Source organism: Oncorhynchus keta, chromosome 4, assembly GCF_023373465.1.
Source record: "Oncorhynchus keta strain PuntledgeMale-10-30-2019 chromosome 4, Oket_V2, whole genome shotgun sequence".
Taxonomy (NCBI): Eukaryota; Metazoa; Chordata; class Actinopteri; order Salmoniformes; family Salmonidae; genus Oncorhynchus; species Oncorhynchus keta.
Window position 1 is genome coordinate 37,443,413 of NC_068424.1, and position 21,944 is coordinate 37,465,356.

At 43.3% G+C, this 21,944-nt stretch overlaps 1 protein-coding gene across 1 annotated transcript in view; it reads left to right on the forward strand.

Moving 5' to 3' along the window:
* Window positions 1-21,944, forward strand: part of LOC118374542 (cadherin-12-like) — a 190,806-nt gene that overhangs the window by 130,327 nt on the left and 38,535 nt on the right. The window contains exons 5-6 of the mRNA XM_035760976.2: window positions 294-461; window positions 6,959-7,146. Coding sequence (XP_035616869.1) covers window positions 294-461; window positions 6,959-7,146 — 356 coding nt within the window. The remainder of the gene's footprint in view (window positions 1-293; window positions 462-6,958; window positions 7,147-21,944) is intronic.

The window sequence follows — 21,944 nt, forward strand, 5'->3', positions numbered from 1 at the left end:
GCACCACCTGGCTCCCCCTTAATTCACACCTTGACTTCAGGTACATTAATGCACCTTTAAGTGAAGCCTCTTTCTAAGGGGGGTGCTACTACCCAGGTCATTTGTACATTTGAACCCTCTAGCAGAAAAAGGGGGCATCGAGCAGCAACGCCTTAACACTCAACTTGTCCCATCTCTATTAATCATGTCTCCACCTATCCCCTATTTGGACTGCACAGCTTATGTGACATACAAGTAAAATGCAAAGATATCAGCCGTTTTGACATGTTCTAATGATACCATGTTGCCGTTAGGTATAGTAAGGACGGCCTTGCCGAACATGGACCGCGAGGTGAAGGAGCAGTACCAGGTGCTTATCCAGGCCAAGGATATGGGAGGTCAGCTGGGCGGTCTGGCCGGAACCACCACCATCAACATCACCCTCAGCGACGTCAACGACAACCCACCAAGGTTCTCCAAAAGTAAGAGAGAGTGAGGAAGAGATTCAAATAGGGGCCTGTTTGCACACACCACTCGAGGGGGGTTGTTATTCTGTTGGTGTGTATGAAGTTTGCTTTACATTTTTACATTTCGGTTTCATATTCATAATATCGGTTTTAATATTGCCATTTCATATCATGATTGAATAATTGATTATAATGCTGATGCCCAAAGGACATGTGTCTATGTTCTTTATATTTTTTCACTATATATCATTTATTTTATAGCTTAGTACCTTGCCACATACAATTAAACATACTTAGAAATGTACCTTCCATTAATTAGTTCTTCATTATTTAAAGGGAAAATATCGATTTTCAGTTGCAGTGTTATTTAACTCAAGACAGAGTCAGCATGGGAGCTGATGCCTGTAATAACATTTCTGGAATTAAGTATATACTTTAAGATTCCAAACAAGTCATTTAAATTAAATAGTTAATCAGTGCACAAGTAAGAAACTGGAGGCAGGCCAAACATGCGGATTGTGTTATTGTGGAAGATTTTGTATTTTATTGTAACGGCTCTCTTCTATCTCCTCCTCTGACGAAGAGGTAGAACAAGGATCGGACCAAAATGCAGCGTGATGATGATTCATGATGATTCATTTTAATGAAGGAAAAACTATACATACAAAAACTACAAAAATAACTAAATGAAATAACGAAAACCGAAACAGCCCTATCTGGTGCAAACACAAAGACAGGAACAATCACCCACGAAACACTCACAGAATATGGCTGCCTAAATATGGTTCCCAATCAGAGAAAACGATAATCACCTGACTCTGATTGAGAACCGCCTCAGGCAGCCATAGACTACGTAGACACCCCACAAAACCCCTTAGACAAAAACACACCACAATAACCCATGTCACACCCTGGCCTGACCAAATAAAGAAAGAAAACACAAAATACTAAGACCAAGTCGTGACGTTTATTTATTTATTGATCCATGAAAATCTAAAGTCTGCATGTTTGAACAAGATGGATCAATTCAACAAGTAAAAAAATGGATATTTATGAATAAAGCCTATAAGCATACATACATACATACATACATACATACATACATACATACATACATACATACATACATACATACATACATACATACATACATACATACATACCGTTGAAGTCAGAAGTTTACATAGACCTTAGCCAAATACATTTAAACTCAGTTTTTCATAATTCCTGACATTTAATCCTAGTAACAATTCCCTATCTTAGGTCAGTTAGGATCAACACTTTATTTTAACGTGAAATGTCAGAATAATAGTGCAGGGAATGATTTATTTCAGCTTTTATTTCTTTCATCCCATTCCCAGTGGGTCAGAAGTTTACATACACTCAATTAGTATTTGGTAGCATTTCCTTTAAATCGTTTAACATGGGTCAAAGGTTTCAGGTAGCCTTCCACATGCTTCCCACAATAAGATGGGTGAATGTTGGCCCATTCCTTCTGACAGAGCTGGTGTAACTGAATCAGGTATGTAAGGCCTCCTTGCTCGCACATGCTTTTTCAGTTCTACCCACACATTTTCTATAGAAATGAGGTCAGGACTTTGTGATGGCTTCTCCAATACCTTGACTTTGTTGTCCTTAAGCAATTTTTGCAGAACATTGGAAGAATGCTTGGAGTCATTGTCCATTTGGAAGACCCATTTGCGACCAAGCTTTAACTTCCTGACTGATGTCTTGAGATGTTGCTTCAATATATCCACATAATGTTCCTGCCTCATGATGCCATTTATTTTGTGTGTGCACCAGTCCCTCCTGCAGCAAAGCACCACCACAACATGATGCTGCCACTCGTGTGCTTCACGGTTGGGATGGTGTTCTTTGGCTTGCAAGCCTCCCCCTTTTTCCTCTAAACATAATGATGGTCATTATGGCCAAACAGTTCTATTTTTGTTTCATCAGACAAGAGGACATTTCTCCAAAAAGTACGATCTTTGTCCCCATGTGGCCATTAATGACCATCGTTATATTCGGAGGAAAGTGGCCATCACAAAGCCCTGACCTCAATCCTATAGAAAATGTGTGGGCGAGTAAGGAGGCCTACAAACCTGACTCCGTTACACTAGCTCTGTCAGGAGTAAATGTGCCAAAATTCACCAAACTTATTGTGGGAAGCTTGTGGAAGGCTACCTGAAATGTTTGACCCATGTTAAACAATTTAAAGGCAATGCTACCATATACTAATTGAGTGTATGTAAACATCTGACCCACTGGGATGTGATGAAAGAAATGAAAGCTGAAATAAATCATTTTCTCTGCGATTATTCTGACATTTCAAATCTTAAAATAAAGTGGTCTTCCTAACAGACCTAAGACAGGGAATTGTTACTCGGATTAAATGTCAGGAATTGTGAAAAACTGAGTTTAAATGTATTTGGCTAAGGTGTATGTAAACTTCCGACTTCAACTGCATCTGTCTATATAAGGCCATGAGGTAGAAGGAATTATCCGTAGAGCTCCGGGACAGGATTGTGTCGATACACATATCTGGGGAACGATACCAAAACAATTCTGCAGCATTGAAGGTCCCCAACAACATGGTGGTCTCCATCATTCTTAAATGGAAGAAGTTTGGAACCATCACGACTCTTCCTAGTGCTGGCCGCAGAGCTAAACTGAGCCATCGATTGAGAAGGGCCTTCGTCAGGGAGGTGACCAAGAACCCCATGGTCACTCTGACAGAGCTCCCGAGTTCCTCTGTGGAGATGGGAGAACCTTTCAGATTACAACCATCTCTACAGCACTCCACTGATCAGGCATACATGGTAAAGTGGCCAGACGGAAGTCTGCTTGGATTTTAAAAGGCATATGACAGCCCGCTCGGGGGAATTTCATCTAAAGGACTGGGGGAAACCTGGCACAATCACTTTGGTGAAGCATGGTGGGTGCTGCATCATGCTGTGGGGATGTTTTTCAGCAGCAGGGACTTGGAGACAAGTCAGGATCGAAGGAAAGATGAACAGGGCTAAGTATAGAGAGATCCTTGATGACCTGCTCCAGAGCGCTCAGACTGGGGTGAAGGCTCACCTTCCTAAAGGACAACAACCCTAAGAACATGACCAAGACAATGCAGGAGTAGCTTCGGCACAAGTCTCTGAATGTTATTGAGCGTCCCAGCCAGTGCCCAGACTTGAACCTGATCGAACATCTCTGGAGAGGACCTGAAATTAGCTACAGCGCTCCCCATCCAACCTGACAGAGCATGAGAGGATCTGCAGATAATAATGGGAGAAATCCCCCAAATACAGGTGTGCCAAGCATTTAGCGTCTTACCCAAGAATACTCAAGGCTGTAATCCCTTCCAAAACTTCTTCAAGAAAGTACTAAGTAAAGGGTCTGAATACTTTCTAAATAAACAGATTTTGCTTTGTCATTATGGGGTATTGTGTGTAAATTGCTAATCAAAAACAATACAATGCCAAAAATAAATAAATTCAACGGAAAGTTTTGTGTGCATATGCATTCACCCCCTTTGCTTTGACGCTCCTAAATAAGATCTGGTGCAACCAATTACCTTCAGAAGTCACATAATTAGTTACATAAAGTCTACCTGTGTGCAATCTAAGTGTCACATGATCTGTCAATGGTTTCAGTATATATACCCCTGTTCTGAAAGGCCCCAGAGTCTGTAACACCACTAAGCAAGGGGCACCATCATGCAAGCGGCACCATGAAGACCAAGGAGCTCTCCAAACAGGTCAGGGACAAAGTTGTGAAGTACAGATTAGGGTTGGGTTATAAATAAATATCAGAAACGTTGAACATTCCACAGAGCACAAATCCATTTGTTTTTATGTAAGAATATGGAACCACAACAAACCTGCCAAGAGATGGCCGCCCATTAAAAACTCACAGACCAGGAAAGGAGGGCATTAATCAGAGGCAACAAAGAGACCAAAGATAACCCTGAAAGAGCTACAAAGCTTCATAGCAGAGACTGAGGTTATTTCCATAGGTCCACTTTATTAAGCCATACACTCCACAGATCTGGGCTTTACGGAAGAGTGGCCAGAAAAATAAGCAAACATGTTTGGTGTTTGCCAAAATGCATATGGAAGAATGTACTCTGGTCAAGTGAGACTAAAATTGAGCTTTTTGGCCATCAAGGAAAATGCTATGTCCGGAGCAAACCCAACACCCATCATCACCCCGAGAACAGCATCCCCCACAGTGAAGCATGGTGGTGGCAGCATCGTGCTGTGGGGATGCTTTTCATCGACAGGGACTGGGAAACTTGTCAGAATTTAAGGAATGATGGATGACACTAAATACATGGAAATTCTTGAGGGAAACTTGTTTCAGTCTTCAAGAGATTAAAGACTGGGACGGGGGTTCAACTTCCAGCAGGACAATGACCCTAAGCATTCTGCTGAAGCAAAACTTGAGTGGTTTAACCTCTCTGGTGCAGGCGTTCCACTAGCGAACCACCTCGACAACTTCCGGTGAAATTGCAGAACGCCAAATTCAAAATAGAGAAATAGTAAAAAATAAACATTCATAAAAATACAAGTGTTGTACATCGGCTTAAAGATGAACTTCTTGTTAATCCAGCCACTCTGTCAGATTTCAAGGAGGCTTTACGGTGAAAGCCATACCATGCGATTATCTGAGGACAGCGCTTGCTTACAAAAGCATACAAACATTTTCCAACCAAGTAGAGGAGTCACGAAAGTCAAAAAAAGCGATCAAATTAATCACTTACCGTTACAGTCACAAGAGTCCCAGCTACATAATAAATGTTAGTTTTGATCGAAAAAGTCCCTCTTTATATCCCAAAATCTCTGTTTTGTTGGCGCGTTTTGTTCAGTAGTCCACTGGCTCAAAGGCGTCAAAAAACATGCAGACGAATACACCCTAATAGTACCGGTAAAGTTCGTTGAAACATGTCAAACAATGTTTATTATTAATACTCAGGTTGTCATTTGTCTAAATAACAGGACAATAGTGTATTCAATAGAAAGGAAAAAGATTGAAGGGTGTGCACGCAGTCACGGGCGCAAACCAGCACTGCATGCTTCCCCAGTCCCCTGATACAAAGGTCAAATTTTTCTTCATTTTTCAGAAAACAAGCCTGAAACAATGTCTAAAGACTGTTGACATCTAGTGGAAGCTATAGGAACTGCAATCTGCATCCTATCCCATTAGATACTCAATAGGCATTCAATTTAAAAAATCCCACTTCCTGGGTGGATTTTCTTCAGGTTTTCGCCTGCCATATCAGTTCTGTTATACTCACAGACATGATTTTAACAGTTTTGCATATCCTGCATATCCTAGCTTCTGGGCCTGAGTATTACATGCATATCCTAGCTTCTGGGCCTGAGTAACAGGCAGTTTACTTTGGGCACGTCATTCATCCAAATTTCCGAATACTGCCCCGTCACTAAAAAGTTTTAAGGGGAAACATTGAAATGTCTTGGAATGGCCTAGTCAAAGCCCAGACCTCAATCCAATTGAGAATCTATGACATGACTTAAAGATTGCCGTACACCAGTGGAACCCATGCAACTTGAAGTAGCTGGAGCAGTTTTTCCTTGGAGAATGGGCAAAAATCCCAATGACTAGATGTGCCAAGCTTATAGACACATACCCCAAGAGACTTGCAGCTGTAATTGCTGCAAAAGTTGAGTTTGGGGGGGGGTGAATAGTTATGCACGCTCAAGTTCTGTTTTTTTGTTTCACAAGAAAAAATATTTTGCATCTTCAACGTGGTAGGTATGTTGTGTAAATCAAATGATTACAAACCCCCAAGTAATAAGGCAACAAAATAGGAAAAATGTCAAGGGGGTGAATACTTTCGCAAGCCACTGTATATTTTTAAGTCAAGGGATCTGAATATTTTCCTGAATGCACAGTATTTACCTCTTTCACTCTAGTATCCCTGCACATTCTGAATATGATGTTGGAACTTACCCTGTATATAGCTTCTTACTTTCTCGTGTTCTTATTTCTACTTGTGTGTTTTTATATTTGATACTGCTGCTGTCTCAGTCGTTCTACTCTCTCTCTCTGTATCTTACTCTCTCTCTCTCTCTCTCTCTCTCTCTCTCCTTCTCTCTCTCTCTCTCTTCTCTTCTCTCTCTCTCTCTTTATCTCTCTCTCTCTTTTATCTCTCTTTCTCTCTCTCTCTCTCTCTCTCTCTCTCTCTCTCTTATCTCTCTCTCTCTCTCTCTCTTTATCTCTCTCTCTCTCTCTCTCCAGTACCTATCTCTCTATCGATGGTACCTCTCTTTCTAAATTTCTCTTAATCTTTCTCTCTATCTTTCTGTCTCTCTCTCTTTCTCTCACTCTCTCTTGCTGCATTGCACAAATAATGACAATGCCAATTAGCATATGCAGTTGCCCTGTTGCTCACTTCCAAACCCTTTCGGGACACACTGAAGAAAAGCCCAATACAATGCCAGAAGTTGAAAATGAACTAGACTAGATTAATCTATTTATTTGTTTTTGTCTGTAAGGTTTCTTTCACCTGAGAGTCCCTGAGTCCTCTGCAGTGGGTTTTGCTGTGGGAAGGATCAAAGCTCATGACTTGGACATCGGGAAGAACGCAGAAGTAGAGTACAACGTCGTACCGGGAGACGGCGACAACATGTTTGACATCCTCACCAGTGAACACAATCAGGAAGGAATCATTATTCTCAAAAGGGTAAGCGTCTTCATCAGTCACGTGGTATCTGGATGCACTTTATATTGGAGTATGGGCTCTCACAGTAGTAATGGCTGGAACGGAATGATTGCAACAATGTCATACACACAATTGTTGTCACGTTCGTCGTAGTGAGAAGACCAAGGCGCAGCGTGATGTGAATACATTATACTTTTAATAAAGATAGACACTAAACCAACTATACTAAATAACAAAATGACCGTGAAGCTTTCATACAAAAGTGCAGACACAGGCAACTAGACATAGACAATAACCCACGAAATACCCAAAGAAGATGGCTGCCTAAATATGGTTCCCAATCAGAGACAACAATAAACACCTGACTCTAATTGAGAACCAATCTAGGCAACCATAGACATATATAAACACCTAGATGGTAAACAACCCCATAAACCTACAAAAACTCCTAGACAGTTCAAAAAACACATATCACCCATGTCACACCCTGACCTAACCAAACAATAAAGAAAACAAAGAATACTCAGGTCAGGGCGTGACAATTGTCCATATTGATATCGTACCATTCATTCCATTTCAGATATTATTATGAGCTGTCCTCCCCTCACCAGCCTCCACTGCTTCAGTTGCATAAGCTTTTTAGTATTCAGTCCTCTCGGGCATGGGTCTCCAACCCTGTTCGTGGAGAGCTATCCTATAGGTTTTCGCTCCAACCCCAGTTGTAACTAACCTGGTGAAGCATATCAATCTGCTAATTATTAGAATCAAATGGGCTAGATAAGGGTCAAAGTGAAAACCTACAGGACGATATATCTCCAGGAAGAGGGTTGTAAGAGCCCTGCTCTAGGGGATTGGCTATACAGTCTACCCACATAATGCCTTTTATTAGGACATTGTTAAGGACAATATCATGGATTAAGGGTCCCATATGTTTTCATGAGGTCAGCAATACTGCTGACTAGTCATTTCAAGCTTTGTAGAAATGGTACCAGGTGTTTGGCTGTTCATATAGTACTATTATTGTAAAGTTGTTTTGTCATTGCTGTGAATTAAATCTAAAACGTATATGCCCATTAGTCTGTATTGGTAAATGGAACCTATATGACTAGATTTAAAAAAACATTTTTTTTTACAGACTAATGTGTAGCCTGTTCTGTCTGAAATGGCTCCCTAATCCTTATATATTACAAACATTTTAACCAGAGCCCTATGGGCCCTGATTAAAAATAGTGTATTCTATAGGGGATATGGTGCCATTGGAGAAACAGATTCACAGATTCATTTTTATAGTATTTGCTGGTAGTTTATTGTTTTGTTGTTGTACGGACAGTTGCTCTGAGATTAAATCTTAAGTGCCACTGCTGTAAATATTCTCAACCTGCCATTGAAAGATTCATTCAAAATGTCATATGGTCACTTTGCAAAATGGATAAATATGCTCAAGGCATGTTGACCTGCCAGAATAGGCAAATACCTTTTGGATACTGAACCTAATTTTACTTTTATACACATTGACGAGGCTTATATTAGCCCCCGTCAAAACAAACAAGAACTTGCTTAGAGCCATCAATTTCTGCACATGTTCCCACTTCCAACTCACACTGACTCACATCCATTCCCTTACGCACAGTACTCTTGAGTTCCCCTCTGGCAAGTTTTAGGTGGTGGTGTTTGAGGCAGTTGAAACCCCAGTAGTGATTTTAAATGCTATTTGTTGGCAGCGCGGTGAGTGGTATAACACGGGAAACAGAGTAAAACTGCCAGAGAAAAGATAACTTTGCATAATACAACGTCGACATGTTTGAGGATATCTTCAAAACGCAAAGGAGAAAAAGATGAATGTCAGAAGGAGACATTGGCTGAGTTCCAAATGTCACTCTATTCCGTACACATCGCACTACTTTTAAGCAGAGCCCTATGGGGAGTAGGGTGTCACATAGGGATGCATCCATTACTTTTCAAGATAGTCTCGGCTGTTGGATATTAATGGCTCAGATAGATTATTTAGGTTTTTCCTGGAAAGATGGTTTCCCTCCCTTGATTAAAAAAGACGTATGATGCACGAATGAGCGAAAGAGAGAATAATTACATAAATCTTCTACCTTTGTGTCAGAGTTAAATATAACAAGATTAGTCAACGCCACCCAACCAGGTGCTTTCAAGAACTAACATGTGCAGTTGCTCCATTTTCAGGCAAAGCTCTTATGTGAGCACTGTGCATTTTCACAGAAGCTCTCCTGTTGTAGTATTTCAGAGGCATTTCCCTTGTAGCACAATAGTGGTTGTGTATGTATAAATGTGAAAATGCACCTTTTGAGGCCAATAGTTTGAAGGACAAAATATCCAAAAAGTTGTGTTCAAAACTTATTAGTGTGGAAAATACATATTTTTGAATCAAGTTCAAAAGCATAAAAGTAGCTAAACCGGTGCAGACATGACAAAATGGTATCATTAATTGGTTCTTCTGTTCTTCTGAATATGAATATGATCGTCCATCCTCCCACATATACAAATGTATATGAAATATACTCCGTTTATCCTTAGAACTATGCAGGAAAATATGGTTGTAGAGAATACATATTTGGATTCTGTGCCATGTGTGCTTGGCTGCGCTTATGCTTGTGTGCTTGTATGTATGTACGTTTGTGTGTGTTTAAACATATGATCTGCTTCCGAGTGGATCATAGCTATAGATCAGCAAATCTGACCTTCTCCAGTTGTGAACAGAAAAGATTAGAAAAGAAGACAGGCCCAGATTATGATTATGATGTAAATGAGGACATGTATTTGTTTACATTGTAAATACTGCAGATGGATGGGCCAGGGATGCCTTTCAATCCTTTCGCTCCTTTATTGTTTTTTACCTCCTGTGTTTGATATGGTGCCATCACAACAATGGAACAGTGTGATGTATTCCCCTCGCTGGGAGGTGACTGCACAAAGCCTTTGTCCATGGGGAAGATCGTTGAGCCACTCACACTGGATCCCCCACAGCGTAGTTTTCTAAACAACATGTTCTTCGACCCATGTCTAGGACGCAGTGGGGTATGAGTAGATGGGTGTGAAAAGGGGAAAGATAGGAGGTTTGAGATGGAGTCATTATGAGTTCTCGACCGTGTTCTCAGAATGCTGAGCCGCCTACAGACAGCCTTAGAATGGATCGCTGCCCGTCTCTAGAGTGGTGTGTGCAAACAGGCCCCTATTTGAATCTCTTCCTCTCTCTCCCTTGCTCTCTCTATCTACTCCCTCTCTCTTTCTCTTTATCCCTCTATCTTGATCTCTGTCTTCTCTCCTCGCCCCTGCGTTGAGCATCAGTGGTGAGAGGAGGAGAGGGCAGGGGGAAGCAGCAGCAGCTCTGCACAGTTTGGCAGACCCCTACTCAGGTTTGTTGCCGATAAGAGGATCAGGCATGGTAATGGCTTCAGGGGATAATCATCTGGTGCCTAGTCTGCCCATACAGAAACATGCAGAGCAAGGCTTGGAGGGTGGGGACGTACACATTGGGGGTTAGTCATCCCCTTTGCAGAAGAAAAGATTACCAGAGACAATAGACAGAGGTCACTGTAGAAGAATCCTCAGTCCTACCAAGGGAGGCATGCACATTCACATGCTGAGAGACACACACACTTGCCTGAATATGCATGAGCACAATCACACACATGCAATGACACACGCGCACACACATATACAAACAGAGTTACACACTTGCCCAAACTGAGAATGAACAACAGAGGGAGATAACTAATTGCCCATACAGTAGATCCGGGGCTTGTGCTTGTAAGAGGCTTTTAGTCAGAAAAAATGTGTTTGTGGTGGATTTGTCTGCTTAGTCACTTCCTCTAAAATATTCCTTTAAAAAATGACTGGGCTGCTGATATGTACTAAGCCTAAAGTAATGATATTGTTTAGTGGCAAAATGTTTGGCATAACCCTTGTTGGCTCCTGTCCAGGGGATCCATTTAAATACTGTACAGGATTCATTTTGTCTCTCATTTAGAAAGACTTTATCCCGCATGCCAACCAGAAGTACAGCATGATGAGACGAATACCAAGCTAGTAAAGTTCAATGAAAAGAAATGTGGATATACTGTACAGTGGCTTTCGACAGTATTCACCCCCTTGGCAGTTTTCCTATTTTGTTGCCTTACAACCTGGAATTAAAATAGATGTTTGGGTGGTTTGTATTATTTGATTTACACAACGTGCCTACTACTTTGAAAATTCAAAATATTTTTTATTGTGAAACAAATAAGAAATAAGACAGAAAAACTGAACTTGAGTGTGCATAACTATTCACCCCCCCCCAAAGTCAATACTTTGTAGAGCAACCTTTTGCATGCATTACAGCTGCAAGTCTCTTGGGGTATGTCACTATAAGCTTGGCACATCTAGCCTCTGGGATTTTTTCCCATTCTACAAGGCAAAACATCTCCAGCTTCTTCAAGTTGGATGGGTTCCGCTGTTGTACAACAATCTTTAGGTCATACCACAGATTCTCAATTGGATTGAGGTCTGGGCTTTGACTAGGCCATTCCAAGACATTTAAATGTTTCCCCTTAAACCAAGTTTGTTGCTTTAACATTATGCTTATGGCCAATGTCCTGCTGGAATGTGAACCTCCGTACCAGTCTCAAATCTCTGGAAGACTGAAACAGGTTTCCCTCAAGAATTTCTATGTACTTAGCGCCGTCCATCGTTCCTTCAATTCTGACCAATTTTCCAGTCTCTGACGATGAAAACTATCTCAACAGCATGATGCTGCCACCACCATGCTTCACTGTGGAGATGCTGTTCTCGGGGTGATGAGAGGTGTTGGGTTTGCGCCAGACGTAGCGGTTCCCTTGATGGCCAAAAAGCTCAATTTTAGTCTCATCTGACCAGAGTACCTTCTTCCATATGTTTGGGGAGTCTGCCACATACCATTTGGCGAACACCAAATGTGTTTGCTCATTTTATCTTGAAGCAATGGCTTTTTTTCTGGCCACTCTTCCGTAAGCCAAGCTCTATGGAGTGTATGGCTTAAAGTGGTCCTATGGACAGAGTTTTGCAGCTCCTTCAGAGATCAGAGATATTTGGTCTCTTTGTTGCCTCTCTGATTAATGCCCTCCTTGCCCGGTCTGTAAGTTTTGGTGGGCGACCCTCTCTTGGCAGGTTTGTTGTGGTGCCATTTTCTTTCAATTTTTTTAATCATGGATTTATTTGTGCTCCTTTGGATGTTCAAAGTTTCTGATATTTTTTAGAACCCAACCCTAATCTGTACTTCTCCACAACTTTGTCCATGACCTGTTTGGAGAGCTCCTTGGTCTTCATGGTGCCGCTTGCTTGGTGGTGCCCCTTGCTTATTGGTGTTGCAGACTCTGGGTGCTTTCAAAACAGGTGTATATATGCTGAGATCATGTGACAGATCATGTGAGACTTAGATTGCACACAGGTGGACTTTATTTAACAAATGATGTAACTTCTAAAGGTAATTGGTTGCACCAGATCTTATTTTGGGGTTTGATAGCAAAGGGGGTGAGGTGAATACATATGCACGCACCACTTTCACATTTTTAAAAAACACGTTATTCTTTTCATTTCACTTCTCCAATTTGAACTATTTTGTGTATGTCCATTATGTGAACTCCAAATAAAATTCCATTTAAATTACAGTTTGTAATGGAAAAAAATAGGAAAAAAGCCAAGGGGGATGAATACTTTTAAAAGGCACTGCATATGATTTATATTTGGAGCAGATAAATACGGTACAGGGTCCATGGTCACAAATAAATGTGAGGTGCTATTTTATCTCCTTTAATATTATCACATATTCCAAATGTACACTATAACAATAACATTATGTCACCAAAGAGAGATGCATTAAGCTACAATGCAATTTTAAAAAAGGAACACAATTTCCAATCGCAAAACACAAAGCAAAATGAACCGTCATACAGCAGTATTGAAGGACAAACGCTAATTTTTCCTCCCCAACTTGGCCTCTCTAACAATTTTACTTTTCAAAGTCAGAACTATTGTCAGTGTTTAGCTAGTCTAGTGGACCTTTTCAACCCGGTCTGTAGTCATCAATTTAACACTTAATTTTGCCAAAGCCAGACACTGTCAGCAGTCTCATTTCTCTATCACAAATGCCATTAGTGGGCTGTATGAACATTAAATCATTGGAGAGCCTCTAAACCATTACCGCTCCTTTGGTCCTGATGAGTTATTACTGGACTCTGAATACGGTAATGGTCAGATGATGTTTGAGGAGAGCTAAGTGCAAAGACAGCTGCAACGTCTTCAGTGGAGTAGTGAAAAGTTTGAGCCTGGATTTCTGCTTGTCAAACAAAAGCTGAAGTAAGTGGAAGTATTAGATACAAGTGGACACAGTGCCACCCATTGGGCACTTAAGAATCAATGGTTTCCAGTGAGCGTTTCAATATTTATTCAATGAAGATTAAAGTCCTTTGAAAGTACAAAGCGAACTAAACCCCAAAGTTATGAAAATCTCATTTGCATTTATTCTGTTCATTTGAATGCAGTCTTCCTGTCTGGATACAGTGTAAAGCTATCAGATAGAGCACATACCGTGCTGAAATGGAGAGAACAGTCTTACAACAAACATCTTTGGTTTGAGCTGGATATTATACCAGGAGGTTAGTGGAGTTATTTTGGGCCCTGGTGTGCAAGGCACCCATGGAGGAAGGCAAAGAAGATGCCACAGATCAGCAGGATTAACAGGTGGCCCAACGCAGAACAACACCTTCATCACGCTTTGAAAGTGTGTGTGTGTGTGTGTGTGTGTGTGTGGCGTTTTAGTTTTTTGTATCAAAGAGAGGGAAAAGAAAGTCAAATAGAGAGAGAGAGGGGTATATAGAAATAATACTATGAAAAAAGAGAGAGGAAGAGAAAGAGCTTGAAAAAGGTAAATAAAGAGGGCTAATAGCCACTCAGTATGGAGTTGAGGTTTCTCTCTGGTGGCCTGGAGGCGTGTGGATGTGGGGGTGTAATAGATTAGAGCTGTGTGCCAGGGCTCATCTCGGGGCTAAACCCTGTCCTATTAGTGTGCCAGGTATGTAGTGTGAGAAGTCACTCCACTACTATAGCCTCAGCTCGCTGCAGTGTGGAAAGATAGGCAGAACTTCTGTTAGGCTACTAGCTGGCTTGGCTGCTTCCCAAATGGCACACTATTCCTGATACAACGCACTACTTTTGACCAGAGACCTATGGGTCGTGGTCAATAGTAGTGTACTATAAAGGGAGTCAGTCTCAGACCGACACCAAATCACTGTGAGAGAGCAGTGTGGGGGGCAGAGCAGTGAGAGAGCCAAGGACACTGAACAGTGTGACTGATGGAGGACAATAAAGTGAGCATCCTCTTCTCTATCTCCGCAGTGAGGCCACCAAATTCAATGCGGCACTCTCCCGGGACGTAGATGATGCTGATGGTCCCTCATTGTGTTCCATGCTCAATTGACCGGTGATGTCATGGGGGGAGATGGAGGCCTAATGCTAGTTGGACATCCCCATGATGGGTAGAACTTAATCGAGCTGTCAGTCAATCAATGGCTGAGATGACCCTGTGAAAATCACCCCCACACTGTAGCTCCAAACAGAGCTATTGGACTGGCCCTCAACCACTGAGCCATTTACTATACACAATGGCTTCACTGATCTGCAGTCAGAAAATACCCTACTTCCTTTGCATTCCTCTGTTGTTGTTTATGAAAATCACTGCAACGCACATGAATGGAATTAAAAAGTGTGTTGTGATGTGTTGACTGCCCTGCATGTGAAGACAAGGGAAGTTAATGATTCATGAGTGACATTGCACATACATAATACTAAATGGGATTTATGACTCAGCCTCTAATGAAATATTTATCAGGGAGGATTGATCTATTTTATACCTGCTATCATCTTCCGGCTTGTTTTGTTGTTTGTTTGTCTGGTTGTTATACTTGCATTTAGCTAGCATAAACAGGTGTGTTGATATTGATCTGTGTTGTGATAAAGTGTCATAATGCAACAATTATTCTGTGAAAACGGGTTTATACTGTATTTACCTCAAGGTGTTAGCATACTGTAAGATGGTTAGAGGGGTGGGGGGAGGAGAAGGGAGGGAAGGAGGAAAATGGAGGGAGGAAGAAAGGGAGACAGAGGGGGAAAAAAACGGGGGTTGTTGAAAGATCAGTTATTTTAATATTGAACTCAAAACAAACAAATGGAGAACCTATTAAAAATGTATCATCCTGCTTCTGCTTCCAAAATAAAGCACCAAGGGAGTAGCTAGGCTGAGAAATGGCTCCATAAAGCACGTTCACCCGCTCAGGGAGGTAGATCAGAATGAGAAGCCAAAAGCAGCCCCAAAGTCAAAGCCATAAATACAGATTAAAAAAGTTAATTTGACAGTTTACAATATACTGTATGTACTGGTGTAACAAATGTCACTTGTACTGTGTTATAAATTCATATTTTTATCATAGACTAAAAACATATCTTCAAAGCTTGTTTACCTAAATGATTACGACAACGGTGCCTTGATTAATTCAAAATTAACAAAGTCCCCTTGGATCATAAATAGTGTTCAATAGAAAAACCTTGGGTTTCCTTCATTCGGTATCACCGCCAGTGCAACGAAGGTGCACATTTACATATCAAAGGGCTCGGCCAGCGAGTCTAGAATTCAAAGCGTGCTCTGTTGTGATGTTGAAGAGCAGTAACACTGACATGAGAGGAAGTCTGTCTGTCTGTCTGGCCTCTTTACACATTCCCCTGTTGAGAAGAGAGATCGTTCTCTGTGGTTTGTGTCTCAAATGACACCCTCCTATACAAGGGTCCATGGAGCTCTGATCCAAACAGTGCATGCACCATATAGGGAATAGTGTGCCATTTGGGATGCAAGCCTAGAATACCGTACAATAACTTGCATACCAATTCCTATCATAATGAAACACTTCAGGAATGTGGAAAGCTGAAAATGGACCATGGATCTAGAGAGGGAGGTGAGAGCAAGTGTGTGAATTATGGGGGAGACCCATTCCCCCAAAATGAGACATGAGCTTCCTTAAAAATTCAGGAGCTCGAGTTTAACCAATTTTTATGAAATGCATTGTTGTAGTGATACAGCGTTAAATAAGAAAATAAAAGATTATTCCAAATAAAATGAACTCCCCCCAACTCTCTGTCATGGATTAAACCAGTGACAGTTGGTTCAGGTTCTTTTAATCACATTGTATTAATTTCTCCACTCCGCCTGCCTGCCTCTCTCTGTCTGTCTATCTTTAGCTTTTGCTAGTAAACTTTCTGTATCGACTGGGTTCAGCCTGCTAGCGAAATTGCAACATTGTTTTAACTGGGTCCCCACAGTTTCCTACGCCGATCAGCTCAGGACAGACACAGCTGTATTTGCTTGCGTCTCGTATTTCAGCCCCTTTTTTCAGCCCCTTTTAACATTACAAAAAATATACATTTGTGAGCAAGATGCATTATTGCAGGCTATAGTGTAGGGCTAATGACAATCACCAAAAGTCATTACACGTTTTGGTGTTTCGAAAAAGATGTATTTTTTAAAATTATATGAACAAAAATATTTAATTTTATTTGGAATGGTAAGCCAGACAAAATTAAAAGGACCTATTTATATAATAAATATGAATTCATAGTGCAGAAATTATTAAATATTAAAGCATTAGACCTCTCACGAAAGGCATCAGTCAGTTATACTTATATCCAAAATGGTTCTCTAGTAAATTAGTAAGAATGTCTCACCCCATGTTCGCGATGGTCTTTTTCCCTTTATTCAGATTACAACTGCTCACTTTCGGTTATTTGAAAATGAAAGAATCTCAAAAATATTGTTACTTTTTAAACAAGCCTGAGAAAGTTGGTTACAATTTCAGTTTAATCCACCTGAAAAGACAGAACTCATAATACAACACATATTATGGTAAAACTCATATATACTAATTGATAAAAAATAACTTGTTTTGTTATGTAAAAAAGGGTAAAAATCTTTGTAAATTATATCATAAATAGGACTGGTGGAGTTATGTCAGACATGCAGCTAACACAGACATTGGGAAATGCTCTACACAAAATTACAACTAACTGTCACGCCCTGGTCGAAGTATTTTGTGTTTTTCTTCATGTATTTGGTCAGGCCAGGGTGTGACATGGGTTTTTGTATGTGGTGTGTAGCTTAGTGGGGTTGTAGCTTAGTGGGGTGTTCTAGGAAAGTCTATGGCTGTCTGAAGTAGTTCTCAATCAGAGGCAGGTGTTTATCGTTGTCTCTGATTGGGAACCATATTTAGGCAGCCATATTCTTTGGTTGTATTGTGGGTGATTGTTCTGAGTGTCTTGATGGCCTTGTTAGATGTTAGTTGACACATGTAAAGGCTGTTTCGGGTTTTGTTTATTGTTTTTGTAGTGTTCGTGTTTAGTCGTGTTTACGTTTGTCTAAATAAACATGGATCGCAATCGACACGCTGCAGTTTGGTCCGACTCTTCTTCACCATATGAAAACCGTGACAGAATCACCCACCACAAACGGACCAAGCAGTGTGTCAACAGGCAGGAGCCACAGGAGAGGCAACAGAGACAGCAGCAGCAGGAGCAGCAGCAGCTGCAGTGGGAGAGGCTGCACTACCTGGAGAAATGGACTTGGGAGGAGATTCTAGACTGGGAACAGCCTGGAGATTATTGTCGCCCCAAAGCCGAGCTGGAGGCAGCAAAAGCAGAGAGGCGGCATTATGAGGAGCTAGCACGGCAGAGCGGATGGAAGCACGAGAGTCAGACCCAAAAATTTCTTGGGGGGGGTGGGGGCTCACAGGGAGTATGGCTACGCCAGGTAGGAGACCTGAGCCAACTTCCTGTGGTTACCGGGGGGCTAGAGAGACCGGGCAGGCACCGTGTTATGCAGTGGTGTGCACGGTGTCCCCAGTGCGGGTGCATAGCCCGGTGCGGTATATTCCTACTCCTCGTATCGGCCGGGCTAGAGTGGGCATCCAGCCAGGTAAGGTTGGGCAGGCTCGGTGCTCAAGAGCTCCAGTGCGCCTGCACGGTCCGGTCTATCCAGTACCACCTCCACACCCCAGCCCTCCGGTAGCAGCTCCCCGCACCAGACTTCCTGTGCGTGTCCTCGGCCCAGTACCACCAGTGCCAGCACCACGCATCAGGCCTACAGTGCGCCTCGCCTCTCCTGCACTGTCGGAGCCTCCCGCCTGTTCAGCGCTATCAGAGCCTTTCTCCTCTCCTGCGCTGTCGGAGTCTCCCGCCTGTCCGTCGCTGCTGCCGGAGTCTCCCGCCTGTCCGTCGCTGCTGCCGGAGTCTCCCGCCTGTCCGTCGCTGCTGCCGGAGTCTCCCGCCTGTCCGTCGCTGCTCCTGGAGTCTCCCGCCTGTCCGTCGCTGCTGCCGGAGTCTCCCGCCTGTCCGTCGCTGCTGCCGGAGTCTCCCGCCTGTCCGGCGCTGCTGCCGGAGTCTCCCGCCTGTCCGGCGCTGCTGCCGGAGTCTCCTGCGCTGTCGGAGCCTTTCTCCTCTCCTGCGCTACCGGAGTCTCCTGTCTGCATGGAGCAGTCAGAGCTGTCAGTCTGCATGAAGCAGCCAGAGCTGCCAGTCTGCAAGGAGCTGCCAGTCTGCAAGGAGCTGTCAGCCTGCATGGAGCAGCAAGAGCTGTCAGCCTGTATGGAGCAGCCAGAGCTCCCAGTCTACATGGATTAGCTAGAGCTGTCAGTCTGCATGGAACAGCCAGAGCTGTCAGTCTGCAAGGAGCTGCCAGTCTGCAAGGAGCTGCCAGTCTGCAAGGAGCTGCCAGTCTGCAAGGAGCTGCCAGACTGCAAGGAGCTGCCAGACTGCAAGGAGCTGTCAGTCTGCAAGGTGCTGCCAGCCTGCATGGAGCAGTCAGAGCTGTCAGTCTGCATGAAGCAGCCAGAGCTGCCAGTCTGCAAGGAGCTGCCAGTCTGCAAGGAGCTGCCAGTCTGCAAGGAGCTGCCAGTCTGCAAGGAGCTGCCAGTCTGCAAGGAGCTGTCAGCCTGCATGGAGCAGCAAGAGCTGTCAGCCTGTATGGAGCAGCCAGAGCTCCCAGTCTACATGGATTAAATAGAGCTGTCAGTCTGCATGGAACAGCCAGAGCTGCCAGTCTGCAAGGAGCTGCCAGTCTGCAAGGAGCTGCCAGTCTGCAAGGAGCTGTCAGTCTGCAAGGAGCTGCCAGTCTGCATGGAGCAGTCAGAGCTGTCAGTCTGCATGAAGCAGCCAGAGCTGCCAGTCTGCAAGGAGCTGCCAGTCTGCAAGGAGCTGCCAGTCTGCAAGGAGCTGCCAGTCTGCAAGGAGCCGCCAGTCTGCCCAGCGCCGCCAGTGCCGCCAGTCTGCCCAGTGGCGCCAGTCTGCCCAGCGCCGCCAGTGCCGCCAGTCTGCCCAGCGCCGCCAGTGCCCCCAGTCTGCCCAGCGCCGCCAGTCTGCCCAGCGCCGCCAGTCTGTCAGGATCAGTTAGATCTGCCAGTCAGCCAGGATCCGCCAGTCTGCCAGGATCCACCAGTCTGCCAGAAGTGCCAGTCAGCCAGGATCTGCCAGATCCGCTAGTCTGCCAGGATCCACCAGTCAGCCAGACTCCTCCAGATCTGCCAGAACTGCCAGTCAACCAGGCTCTTCCAGATCTGTCGGTCAGCCAGATTCTTCCAGATCTGCCAGTCAGCCAGAATCTTCCAGATCTGCCAGTCAGCCAGGCTCTTCCAGATCTGCCAGTCAGCCAGACTCTTCCAGATCTGCCAGTCAGCCGGGATCTGCCAGGCTCTGCCAGTCAGCCAGGATCTGTCAGTCGGCCAGGATCTGCCAGTCAGCCAGGATCTGGTAGATCCATCAACCTGCCTGAGCTTCCTCTTACTCCTGAGCTTCCTCTTACTCCTGAGCTTCCTCTTACTCCTGAGCTTCCTCTTACTCCTGAGCTTCCTTTTCGCTCCTGAGCTTCCTCTTCGCTCCTGAGCTTCCTTTTCGCTCCTGAGCTTCCTTTTCGCTCCTGAGCTTCCTTTTCGCTCCTGAGCTTCCCCTCAGTCCCGAGCTTCCCCTCAGTCCCGAGCTTCACCTCAGTCCCGATCTGCTCCTCAGTCTAGTGGGGTTCTGGGTGAGGACTACTAGGCCATGGTTGGCGGCGAGGTTGGACTATCCAGGGACGCAAGGAGAGGGGACTATTACATTAACTGAGTGGGGTCCATGTCCCGCGCCGGAGCCGCCACCATGGACAGACGCCCACCCGGACCCTCCCTATTGATTTGAGGTGCGTTCGGGAGTCCGCACCTTAGGGGGGGGGGGTTCTGTCACGCCCTGGTCAAAGTATTTTGTGTTTTTCTTCATGTATTTGGTCAGGCCAGGTTGTGACATGGGTTTTTGTATGTGGTGTGTAGCTTAGTGGGGTTGTAGCTTAGTGGGGTGTTCTAGGAAAGTCTATGGCTGTCTGAAGTGGTTCTCAATCAGAGGCAGGTGTTTATCGTTGTCTCTGATTGGGAACCATATTGCGGCAGCCATATTCTTTGGTTGTATTGTGGGTGATTGTCCTGAGTGTCTTGATGTCCTTGTTAGATGTTAGTTGACACATGTATAGGCTGTTTCGGTTTTCGTTTCGTTTCGTTTATTGTTTTTGTAGTGTTCGTGTTTAGTCGTGTTTACGTTTGTCTAAATAAACATGGATCGCAATCGACACACTGCAGTTTGGTCCGACTCTTCTTCACCATATGAAAACCGTGACACTAACTAAATGCAGCACTGCTACAAAACTGGAAGAGGCAAGTGGAAGGGGGTAAAAGTAAGGAACTTGTCTGTCGGCCCTGCTTTAGAATAAAAATAAAAATATATACCAGTTTCATTTCAGGACCAAAGAATTGACAGCTGTGCCACATAAATTGCTAAATAGTTGGGAAGTGATTTTCAATGTAACGATTCCATGGCACATGGTGTATGAATTGACACTCAAAAACGACACCGGATTCAAAACTTAACATTTTGTTAATATAAATAATTATACAAAATTCTTTCAACCAATAGAATGTTATATATATATTGGGCATACAATCTTTCCAGGAGGCAGAGTCATTAGATCATTTATTTTGGGAAGGTATATAAAGTTGAATTCAGAAATGTACACACATCTTAGCCAAATACATTTAATCTCAGTTTTTCACAATTCCTGACATTTAATCCAAAAAACCCTGTCTTAGGTATGTTAGGACCACCACTTTATTTTAAGAATGTAAAATGTCAGAATAATAGTAGAGATTTATTTCAGCTTTTATTTCTTTCATCACACCCCAGTGGGTCAGAAGTTTACATACACTCAATTAGTATATGGTAGCATTGCCTTTAAATTGTTTAACTTGGGTCAAACATTTCAGGTTGCTTTCCACAAGCTTCCCACAACAATAATTCCTCCTGACAGAGCTGGTGTAACTGAGTCAGGTTTGTAGAGCTCCTTGCTCGCACACGCTTTATCTGTTCTGCCCACAAATTTTCTATAGGATTGAGGTCAGGGCTTTGTGATGGCCACTCCAATACCTTGACTTTGTTGTCCTTAAGCCATTTTGCCACAACTTTGGAAGTAGGCTTGGGGTCATTGTCCATTTGGTAGACCCATTTTCTACCAAGCTTTAACTTCCTGACTGATGTCTTGATATGTTACTTCAATAAATCCACTTAATTTTCCTTCCTGAAGATGCCATATATTTTGGGAAGTTCACCAGTCCCTACTTTAGATTTTTTCAGGGGGGCCTATTTGTTGTTCCATGGAGTGAATCTGTTATTCAACGTGCTTTTAGGGGCTAATAACAGTATGTCCAAATAAAATGTTTCATCAT